Raw genomic sequence first — 12513 nt, forward strand, 5'->3', positions numbered from 1 at the left:
TAAAGATGGCCACATTAGAAAATGTTGGCCAAACCTGCCTTGGTATCAAGTGAAGAATCAGGCAGGTTGGACTTTCAAAAACCTTTGTTCCCCAGGAGATAAGCACTGCTAGAAGTGTCTGGCAGCAGCTTATCCCCCTCTTACTATTACAATAGATTTGCACACTCTGCCAATGTGATGTTTTTTATGCCAAATTCAGCATTACATCCACCTCCACAGAAATACAGTAAGGAGAATAAAGCTAGACGAGTGATATTCATTTTTGCTGCATTGGCCAGCACAGTCGAGCTGAAATACAAGCCACCAGTTTGAAGGTGGATGACCTTACTACTCACTATGCGCTACTGCCAGGTCATAAACAGCAAGATAACACAAGAACATCCAAAATAGAGCTACATAAACGAAGCACATATCAGGCCTTCAAATCTTGTCTTATCCACAACTGTAGTTTTGCCTTGGCCTTCTCACGAACAACATACTGTAGTAGATTTTACAGTAGAAGGGCCATAAATCGCACTTCTTCAATAACAGTTTTTATTTGGTAGCTTTGTATTTCATGAAGGAGAATAAGAATGTTATATCTGTTACTTCTGTTAGCTATGCTTATTTTATGGCCATGGCCATATGCTTATGATTTGGATGAATGGAAAATTTTCAAGTCTTACTTAAAGAAAAACTTTGTTCATGGAATTCATTACACTGATGACACCCCTGTAGATTACCAATGGCTAAAAGTTGTCAAATGGGAATTAATAAATACTTTAATTTTACATATAACTCATGATACATCGTTTCAAGCATCCATTAAAGAGGTTTTCCCATGATAGACATTTATGACATATCCACAGGATATGTCATAAATGTCAGATAGATGCGGGTCCCACCTCTGGGACCCGCTCCTATCTCCAGAACGGGGCCCCCTAAACCCCGTTCTGCCCCTCTGTGTTGCGGCTGAACCAGGTGAATTCCGACCATGAAAAAGGTTACATGGTCTGGAGTTACGAAAACAGCGCAGCTCATCGAGCTACGCTGTTTCCGTAACTCCCGACCATATAACCAGGAAGTGGCCGGGAGGCAGCGAGTGCAGACAAAGGTAGAACAGGGTTTAGGGGGCCCGTTCTATGGATAGGTGCGAGTCTCAGAGGTGGGACCCGCATCTATCTGACATTTATGACATATCCTGTGGATATGTCATAAATGTCTCTCATGGGAAAACCCCTTTGACTACAACTTTTCCAGCCAGTTGACGCTTGAGTAGTAAAATAGGTGAATGTGGAGTCTAACACTAATTTCCTGGTGTGGGAAAATATGCGTCATGGAGGTAACAGCCACAAGTTGCTGCAATGTAGAAGCCATAATGTAACAATTAACACAAGCAGTGTAAACATGTGCAGATAAGGATCATATATAAAGACTGTGATAGCTGTGATATTCATTTCTGACTAGAGTTAATGGACCCGGCTCACTGAGCTCATCCAATGCAATTGAACAGCGTAGAATATCTATTTTTCCTAAAAACTAAGGGCCAGCATGGCTTGGCTTGAGAAAGAGCTGCAAGACAATGCCACCCATCTTTTCCATTGAATGATAAATAAATGGCAACTGCTTATAGATATTTTATAATATCATTCTTTTAGATATTATATTATGCCTATATAATCTATATATAATGCTAGTAAAATACGTAAGAGCCTTGTAAACATGAGTATATACATATTTATATGGCTTAAAAAAATGCTTGTTCATTTAAAAAAAAAGGTTAAAAAATACTGATCTATAGACCCAGGTTCATTCTATCCAAGTTAGAAAATAAGTTTTCTAACATTTGTGGTTATTCATAAAGTCTTTACGTTCTGCAGTCTCCGCATCTGACCTCCCATTGAAATCAATGGGAGGCAAAAAAAAAAAAGCTGCGTTTGTTTATGAGCGGTTTTCGCAGTGGTGTTTGCCCGCGATCCTTGCATTTGCTTCAACGGACGCAAAAAAAATATGTGCAGGCAGTTCAAAATCTGCCTTAAAATTCCTGAAGAGATTCTGAGGCAGATTTTTTTCTCTGTGTGAACAGGGCCTAAGGCCGGGTTCAGACATGGTGTATTTATTGTGAGTTTTGGTTGCAGATTTTGCCCAGAACTTGTGCAATAAAGTACAGTACAATGTAAGTGAATGGTGTTGTAACAAACCCTATTTACAAGTAGAGTAAAAAATCTGCAATGAATTCTAGGACTGTTGCAGATTTTCGCTGGAGATTTTACCCATTGCAATACAATGCTTGCACATGTAGTAACAACATGGTTTTCAGTAGATTAAGTTCTAGGACTAGGAATATTTCCTAATTTATATCTATCATTTACTGCAGCTCTTTTGGAGCAGTCGGGGTGTAGTAAATGCAAACAGCCTAAAGGACAGACTGTGACTATCCACACTATCTTCTCCCAGAATGCTTTGCTGGGGACAAGATATTATGGTAGGAGTCAAGTTGCATGTAACCCGATGACTAGCGTAACTTACCACAGTGATAGGATATAAAACATAAAATAAAATGACATTTACTGATGCAGCAGAGTCTTCAAAAGAATATTCTAAGTTCTCTAAGTATCTGTCAAATGATTCCTTAGAAATTATAATTGCCAGAAAGACTTTCAAGTGCCCAGCATCACGCCGTAGCTGAGTTCTCTAATGTACTGCTGACGTCCAGAATGAAAGCGATTTATTCAAACATCTGGGATTACTAGGACTTTCATAAACTTCATTGACAGCACTTTAAATATCATCTTATTTGCATAGTAAAGCAACTTAATGTAACCAAAGTAAAATTGATTACATTTAAGATCACAAAACTATGTATAAACCTGAAAAAATTTATGCCATATCCATTAAGTTAGATTATCCCATCTAATACTTTCATTAGCAAGCTAGAGTTCATTACTTAGATGCAAACATGAAGATTAGTTCTCATGCCCCACTATGGACAGACACATATACAAAGCTTAAATGTTAAGCTGGGATTATAATATAAGGCATCAAAATGCCATTTCAAATCTCATAATCATCCAAGGAGTTGACGTTGTCATTTTGTATTTTAGAAGTGTGTATAATGTAATGGACGTGGAAGAACGTTATGGTCTATCTTACCGGGGTGAAGTTAAGGTGAAGTGTTTGCGCTTGATGACCCTTACAAAAAGAGTGAAAGTTTCCAGTAGAACCAGGGACTATGTGCAGAACTACGGTATATATAATTGAAAATAAATGGTACACCATCCTATAGACATGTTTAACAATGTGTCCCTGACCATTAAAATATTTCATTAGCAACTCTTCTCGTCTTAAGAATTGGTTTTCAGCAAATGACTAAATGACGACTTGTCATTCCATGAGCAGGTCTTTTCATCAGGCTTGAAGATTCCTGTTCCTCCTTACAGGTATGGGAGGAATAGAGATTAGATGCGCTCACCACAAAATATTGCTCAAAGAGGGTGCCCTTTAGCCCGCTAGTTGTTACTAGGGATCACCCATACCGCAAACATGAGATTTTCGTAATAAAGTCAACTTGATCTTTAGCTTATGCTAGAAGGAAGGAAGAAATAATCCATAATTAATGCAAACAAGTGAAAAAGCCTTTCTCACATCATCATTGTCGCTGTCCACGCTGCCCTTCTTTTTTTTCTTTTTCTTATCATCTTCCTTCTTCTTCTTGTCTTTCTCAGGGATCACATCATCAAGGAAGCTAAGATCATGCTGGGAATAGAGGTAGTCCATGGCTTTCCTCACTGCTACGAGAGCCAGAATCTGCAAGAGGATAGTGTTACAGTAGTATAAGGTCTTCAGTGCATTTGTAAAAGTCAAATCCATCTCTCATACTAACATTAAAGTTAAATGAGATATTTGTGTTTAGAAAAAAATGTCTGTTTTTTTTCCGGCAACATGGTCAGCCTTGTCTATGGACTTTGCCTGGTACTGCAGCTCGGCTATATTCACGCTGAACTGCAATACCAGACACAGCTCATTGAGAAGAGTGGCACTGTTTTTCTTAAAGTTAAACCCCTTTAAGTAGATTGTTTTTCTTTCTTAATTTTTCCATAGATACAAATTAATCAGTCAATTTCTAGATGTTTTACAGGGACCACTGACAAGAGAGTTTTTTCACTGAAGTACAGTAGAGTGAAATTATTACAAGCAAAAAGTGACCCTTAGTGTGATGGTCTATAAGCCTTAAAATTAATTCCTATGTATTTGTTAAACTGGATAAAAGTGGCTTCCTTGTGCCACCACAAAGTAGATGACAGTTTTGGCTCAAAGTCCTTTTGACATACATTTGGCCGTTATGTATCTGCATACCTGTATTTCTACTGTATTTAAAAGCATATCCGACTACTTTTGCCAATACAGGGACTTCCGGCAAAAATAATAAAAATGATACTGCACAGAATCAATTGCAATGCTAAACATTCAACTGTATGGTGTACACTTGCTTATATCTGGGCTTTACCTCCATCATATACATCAGAAGATTATGCTGGCGTATGGGCCAGGTGTACATATTGCACATGGTTTAAGCAGAGCCTTATTTAGTCAACTGTCCGGCACTAATATTTGGGCACCTTTCAGCAATGTTCTTTGGCCACTGTGTGATATGGTTACTTGATTACTGAATTGTATTTCCATTGTATTATTTGGGCACTAAAAGATACTAATAGAAGATACTGCACTGGGCACCATATACTTTAAGACCTAATGCACAAGCATATTCGAGATCTCTATCAGTTATGTCAGGTGCTGTATTACAATACTGTCCTAATGTTATCCGATAGTGCTAAGCATACCACACATTCATGCGCATGAGCACTTTAAAAAACCACTGTTAACACTTCAATACAAAATAAAAAAATTCCAACAGTCTTGTAAAAAGAAATTCCACTCACCATAACTGGGAATATAATAGCAGCCACTGTTGATTTCAGAATCCAGAGTAGTGCCAGACATAAAATCTGAATGAAAGTGAATAGGTGCACCCTACGCAAAGGAACATGGCGTAAATAAATGAAGTCTGGCTGATGTTTAGCTGGCATCAGGAGCAGCTTCAGACGGTCCATGAACTGGGAATAAGGAATACAAAGCTAAGTATCTGCACACTCCAAGTACAGTACAGCAACATTTTATTTTTAATTGAGTACAGAATTTACCAGAATATGAATAGGCATCACCATTTGGTTTGATGTAATTTTTTTAATTTTTCCTTACGGATAAATTTTATTAATCTCAAAAACATAAAAAAAATTTAGGCAGTGTCAGATTCCTAGTACCACGTGCTTTTCTGTTTACAAACATACAAACAGAGTGTCATAATGATGGTGGCTGCGCGAAAATCACGCAGCCACACATCATACGAGGGTGACACACGGAGCTGTTAAGTACCTTTTGCGTGCGCAAAACGCCACATTTTTTGCACGCGCAACATACACACGTTCGTGTGAATCTGGCCTTAAAGTAGGAACAATTCTGTTCAGGCCTTCTTGGCCCTATGTGAGAAAGTAATTGGCCCTCAGCTACTAAATCAACCAGTTAACTAAATTCAATTGACAATTGGGTTCAACTTCACTAGTAAAGAAGCAACTGATGTGCCGGAGCACAGAGGTCCCAATTTCCCAACTACTACTTGATATGTTTAGTGTGTTAAAATATAACTTTTATTATTCAAATTAGAAGTAAAGCAAAGCAAAAGAACGTACAACATATAAGTTCGTTTAAAATGAGCTCAGAGTCGGTTAGCGTGGCGTGTTGGAAAGAGGTGTGTGCTAACACCTCATAGATGCGGTGTGACTGACACGGTCAGCAGCTGCAGACTCCTGTGAAACCCCAAAGTCACACTAAGATGAGGTATAATTGCTGAAACTGACTGTGATAATTAAAATTGCGCTAGCCCCCCCCCCCCCCCCCCCCCGACATGTTTCGCTGCTGAAGCAGCGTCCTCAGGGGATAAATTCAGTAGCTGAATTAAAACAATTCTACAAAGAAGTGTGAGCCACAATTCCTCCACAGCAATTTTAAAAACCCATCGCAAGTTTTCGCAAACGTTTAATTGCGGTTGTTACTGCTAAGTTAGGTTTGGAAGAGGCAATTTTTTTCTCAATAAATGGAATGATCATTTAAAAGTTGCATTTTGTGTTTACTTGTGCTGTCTTTGTCTTGTATTAAAATTATTTGGATGATCTGAAACATTTAAGTGGGAGAATTTACCAAGAATAGAAGAAATCTGGTGAGAGGCAAATACTTTTTCACAGCACTTGTATGGTTGGTTTTACGTTTTAGATGGAAATCCTCTTTAACCTCACAAATGTAACTTTTATGGTGTGGTTGGGTAACAGTGATTTCATGTCATACCTGTACTCCATTGAGCGATGCTACTCCCATGTATAAGAATACTCCATAGAGAACAGGCATAGGGATAAACTAGAAAATAGAAAGTAAACACAAAAAAATATTAAAATACAATGGAATTAGCCATACATGTAGCAGTAGCACTGGATTAATGTGTCGTTTCTCCACCACTTCCCTACTATGTTATTGGACCTGTGCTGCTGACAAAGACATTGATTCTAATATAATAATTTCAGGAGAGAGTTGCAAAATAAATGCAATTCCCTAATATACAGGCAAACTTTAACTTACCAAACTATCTTTGAAAACATTCTCCAAATTACTTGGAAGTCTATATTTTTCACCTTAAAAGCATAAAACTGTGCAGCGTATCTGACCTGGAACCCGCAGTACATTACATCCGAAAAACTGCACCACTCTGTGGTGCGTTTTTTTGGACGTATTTTCCACTGTGAAAAGCAGCGGTAAAAACCTAGGCCGTTGTTATGGTGACACGTCCCTCCTGTGCAGTCCGGTCTGTGATTGGCTGCAGCAGTCACATGGGATGCAACGTCATCCCAGGAGGCCGGACTAGACGAAGAAACACAGACTTCTGGGTAAGTATGTTTTCTTTTCTTTTTCCGTAGTTGCAATTTGCGAATACGCCGCAAAAGTCGCAACACTAGGCTTTATGTTGCGGGTTTTGCATTCTCATTGAATTCAATGAGGAAGACCCACAATGGTAAATCAATGAAAACGCAGCATAAATTGACATGCTGCGAATTTAAATTCCGCACCGCAGGTCAATTTATTAACGTTTATGCTGCGTTTTTTTCCGCAGCGTGGGCATGAGATTTTCTTAATCTCCTCCACTTTGCTGCTACTGTAAATGCTGCGGAATTTCTGCACAGAATTACGTTGCGGAAATTCCGCAGCCTTTACCGCTACAGGGCAACCTGGCCTAAAGATATGTGTCCTGCGGGGCGAATTTGCTGCAGATTTTCTGCAATGGATTTCAATGCAGAAAATCTGCAGCGTAATACAGTAGCAGCAAAGTGGATGAGATATGAGCAAATCTCATCCACACACAGCAGAAAATATCAGCTGAGAAAACCTGCGGTGTGGCATGTCAATTTATGCGGCGGAATTGTTGTACTTTGTTGCGTTTTTCCACCATTGAGTTCAATGGGGAGGTAAAAGCTGCAACAAATAGCAAATGTTGCGATTGATTTTTGAGGCGGAAAAGCTGGCAATCCGCCGCAAAAAGTGCAAATCTGAAAAATAAAATTAATTTAAAAAGTGTATACTTACCCCTCCTGGCGTTGCCACAGCGACGGCTCCTTGTTCCCTCAGCTGTTCTCCATGCTGCTGGCTGACTGTGATGATGCACGGAGAACAGAGGGACACGTCACTATGGCAACACCCGTGAAGGTAAGTAAACATTTATTTCTGCTCTGTCTTCCAGAGCAGCGATTCCAGCCGAAAATATGCACCACAATTTGGTGCAGTCTTTCTTTCTAGGTCAGATACACGGCGTACTTTTTTTGCAGCATATCCGACTAATGTGCACAAACCCTAAAAGGTTGCGCATTAGCCGATAGCTGCAGGTCCTGGAGCTGAAAACCCAGGCGATCAGATGATATTGTGGGGTAATTTCAAGTGGTCACATAGTTCCCCAGCAGCTACTGCAGGGAAATGCAGTATTAGGCCCTACTCACACAGTGCAGTTTTTTATGCAGTTTTTGAAGCCACAACCAGAAGTGGATCATATCTTATTTAGGAAAGATTTTACTTCTCTTTTTTTGAATCCCAAAAAATTGCACCAAAGTGTATTGTGTGAATATACCCATACACAGTACCCATTAAAATGAATGTGTGATCATTTAAGATATGACCGTGGCTGTTTTTTTCGGCAGGTCCATTCCCTGGTTAATAATTGGGGGTTCAAGCCAGGCTCCCCCTACATAATGTTTATGTAAACTAATAGGGCATATGGAAGGGGGTTGTCAGATAGGACAATACTTATAGATGAATCCTTCCTTCCCATTGACCACTGGTAAAGGAATATGACAGCATAAGAAACGTGTTTTGACACTACCACAAAGGGATAATTTTTAAACATTGATGTTTTGAGCACTGACTTTAGAAAGTAGGGCACATATGTATTACTGAATTCTATTCAGACATTGAAAAGTCCAACGACCACAAAATCACCCAGCTAAACACTTTAATAAGTTATTAAAGTTTAGTCTTTGATCGGCAAGATCTCATTTCCAAGGCACGCCATTATTGCTCCCAGCACTCAGTGAGATCACTAACTCCCGACTGGAGCAGAAATTACTTTGCACGATAAGTTAATTAATCCACTTGCCAAATCCTTGTGACCTTGACAACAAAGCTGTATAGTGCTGGAGTCAGGAGCTGATAATGATATGAGGTTTACTAGCAGTAAATGGAGGCTGTTACAATGCTAAACCACCCTATAATATTAGGAAAATGCGAGTCTAGGTAGATTATACGAGTTTGGCCATTACTTCAGCATGCAGAAATTCAGTCTACCACTTGGTGGCAGTAACCGCACGCTTGAATTCCGACAAGACTTCTAGGAAAGGTCCATTTAAACACACTTAGATCTTTTTCACACGAGCGTGTCTGATTTGCGTCCACCCAAAAATCGGACCATTCTTCATGCATATGAATGTCCATGTTGCGACTGAGTGGTTTCTGTATGTCATCCGTTTTTCTCGTCCGTGATTCTCCTCCGCAAGCACTTCCTGGTTTTACTTTTTTTTTCTTTACATTTCTTTAGCAACTGATGCGTGAAAAATGGACAGCACACGGATGTCGTCTGTTTGCGGTCTGTGATTTTCACGCACCCATAGACTTCAATAAGCGAGTCTGATCCGTAAAACGGACCAGCGTAGGGCATGCGGTGAGTTTCACACATGCCTTATACCAGTTATAGTTCATAGAACGCCCTGTAAATATACCTCATGAGCAGTGGCGGACACAGACTGCAAAAGGCCCCTGTGCAGATAATGTGCCAGGGCCCCCCCGCCCCCCCCCCAATACCGACAAAGTTACCTAAACATATATATGCATATAAAAATAAACCTTACTAATAAAAATTATGAAGGAAGATTTATATTGTACATTTTATTACCAGTTTAGAACACAAGTAACACATTTTTTTCCGGGTTAAATTCTTATCTAAACTAAGTCCCTAAATGTGGGCAAAGAAAATGAAAAACCTATACTCACCTCCTCCGGCGCCTCCGTTCCCCCTCCGCAGCCCCTATCCCTTTCTGTGTTTACAAAGCTGCTGTGGTGACGCGCGGTCGATGGCACATGACCGCTGCAGCCAATCAATGCCCTCAACAGCGATTTGCTGTGGAACTACTGTCCTCAGCAGCACACCAATGAGGAGTTATTGGCAGCAGCGGTCACGTGCCATCGGCAGCGCGTCACCAGTGCAGCCTTGTACACTTGTAACACAGACCGAGACAGGAGGATGGGGGCTGCGGCGGGTGAACGGAGGCGAGGGAGGAGGTGAGTATAGTTTTTTTATTTTCTTTGCCCACATTTAGAGACTTAGGTTAAATTGAATCATTGAATATAACACAAAGCACTCATGCAACTGAGATGCAATAATTTAGATGATCTTATCATGCTTAGCTTACTGCACTGTTACCTATCAAGCAGGACTGAATCTCAAGATATCTACAGAGGGGGCTGTATGGCGTTATCTACAGGGGGGACTGTATGGCGCTATCAACAGAGGGGGCTGTATGGCGTTATCTACAGGGGGGACTGTATGGCGCTATCTACAGAGGGGTCTGTATGGCGCTATCTACAGGGGGGTCTGTATGGCGCTATCTACAGGGGGGACTGTATGGCGCTATCTACAGGGGGGACTGTATGGCGCTATCTACAGGGGGGACTGTATGGCGCTATCTACAGGGGGGACTGTATGGCGCTATCTACAGGGGGGACTGTATGGCGCTATCTACAGGGGGGACTGTATGGCGCTATCTACAGGGGGGACTGTATGGCGCTATCTACAGGGGGGACTGTATGGCGCTATCTACAGAGGGGGCTGTATGGCGTTATCTACAGGGGGGCTGTATGGCGTTATCTACAGGGGGCTGTATGGTGTTATCTACAGGGGGGACTTTATGGCGTTATCTACAGTGGGGTCTGTATGGCGTTATCTACAGGGGTTCTGTATGGCGTTCCCTACAGGGGGGGTCTGTAGGGAAAGTCATACAGCCCCCCCCTGTAGGGAACGCCATACAGACCCCCCTTTAGGGAACGCCATACAGACCCCCCTGTAGGGAACGCTATACAGCCCCCCCTGTAGGGAACGCTATACAGCCCCCCCTGTAGGGAACGCCTTACAGCCCCCCCCTGTAGGGAACGCTATACAGCCCCCCCCCTGTAGGGAACGCCATACACCCCCAATCACTCAAAAAAATGCGACCTACAGTGTGAAAAGACAAAAGACATGTATCCCCTATCCACAGGATAGGGGATACATGTGTGATCGCTGGCATTGATAGGGAGAGCGGGGGACCGAAAGTCCCCCGAAGTTCTCCATCACTCACCTCTGACTTCCGGTGTCTGCGCAGCTCAAGTGTGACCGGCGCTCCATTCATTTCTACGGAGCTGCCGACACAGACCCCGGAAGTCCGAGGTTTGTGATGGAGAACTTCAGGGGACTTTCGGTCCCCCGTTCTCCCTATCAATGCCAGCGATCACACACGTATCCCCTATCCTGTGGATAGGGGATACATGTCTTATGTTTAATGGCAGAGCGGGGAGATACTCCCTGCTCTGCCGTAGTGTTCCGTGGCATCGCGCTGTAGCAGCCATAGCGGCAGCTAGCGGAGATTCCGGCCAAGGTGGGGGCCCGTGCCGGCAGGTGACGCGGGCCCCCTCATGCCGCGGCCCCGTAGCAGCCGCTACGGCTGCTATAGCAGTAGTTACGCCCCTGTGTTAGGGGGAGTTCACACTGAGGTTTTTTTCGCGAAAAACGTCAGAAAGTGCCTCCCATTGAAATCCATGAAATTTTTCCTGCGAGCAGTAAAAACCGCATGCGGGAAAAAGAAGCGCAATGCCCTTTCTTCGGGCGTTTCTGTCTCTGACTTCCCATTGACAACAATGGCAGGCAGAAAATGCGTTTTTTGCTGCGTTTCCCTGCCCACGGCCCGATGGCCGAAAAACGCCACAAAAAAACGCAATGAAAAACGCGGGAAGTGTTCTACCGGCAGGTCAAAATATGCCTCAAAATTCCGGAAGGAATTATGAGGCAGATTTTTCTACATAAAAACTTCTCCCTTCTGACATGAACTTTTTAACTTCATCTACCTGTCCTCTGCAGTCTGCACGTCCTCCACTCGTCCTGTGTCTGTCCTCCGCTCATCCTATGAGTTCTCCGGCAGTCCTGACTGTACTGTCCAGCCGCCCGAAGTCTTACGTCGCACCGCCCCCTGTCCTCTCCCCTGCCTGAGCGCTCCTCCTACCACCAGCATCGCCGTCCTGTCCTATTCATCTGTGCCAGATTGGCAGTGCAGTGTAGCGGCTATCACCGGGCCCGGGCACCCGCCCCCTCCCTCCCGATTGGTAGTGCAGTGTGGCGGCTATCACCGGGCCCCCGCCCCCTCCCTCCCCTCATGCCTAGTGTTGTGATGCTACTAGGCATGAGGGGGCCCGTGCCGCCAGGCCTGGTACATAAAATGTAATGTGCCTGTCAGGGCGACACGGGCCCCCCCATGCCGCGGGCCCCGTAGCAGCTGCTACGGCTGCTACTGTGGTAGTTACGCCACTGAACGGGCCCCCTTCCCACGCGGGGCCCTTGTGCAGCTGCACCGGCTGCACATGCGGTATGTCCGCCCCTGCTCATGAGTCATATATGAGTTAGTAACAGGCTTGCAGAGTACAGCTTTAATATATCTATTTGGGAGTATTGGATTGTAACAGGATGAAGTGGCAACACTGGACTTGTAACCCATGAGATCCTTTATAACATGCAAGTAAGCCTAAGTTCACACTACCATTGTCTCCCGCTTAGGTCTCTTCCGTCAGAGGAAGAGATGACCGAAAATGTAAACGCATCTCTTCCGTTTGAATTACTATTGATTTCAATGATAATTCTTTTGT

The 12513-nt window shown here is 42.9% G+C and overlaps 1 protein-coding gene across 5 annotated transcripts in view; it reads right to left on the bottom strand.

Annotated features, from left to right (window-relative positions):
• SLC4A4 (solute carrier family 4 member 4) overlaps window positions 1–12513 on the bottom strand; it is a 238071-nt gene that overhangs the window by 13598 nt on the left and 211960 nt on the right. For all 5 annotated transcript variants that reach the window (XM_075860692.1, XM_075860695.1, XM_075860697.1 and 2 more), the window contains 3 exons: window positions 6379–6447; window positions 4920–5093; window positions 3625–3786 (listed from right to left, as the gene is read on the bottom strand). In XM_075860692.1, the coding sequence (XP_075716807.1) occupies window positions 3625–3786; window positions 4920–5093; window positions 6379–6447 (405 nt within the window). The remainder of the gene's footprint in view (window positions 1–3624; window positions 3787–4919; window positions 5094–6378; window positions 6448–12513) is intronic.

This window comes from Rhinoderma darwinii, chromosome 1 (assembly GCF_050947455.1).
Source record: "Rhinoderma darwinii isolate aRhiDar2 chromosome 1, aRhiDar2.hap1, whole genome shotgun sequence".
Lineage (NCBI taxonomy): Eukaryota > Metazoa > Chordata > Amphibia > Anura > Rhinodermatidae > Rhinoderma > Rhinoderma darwinii.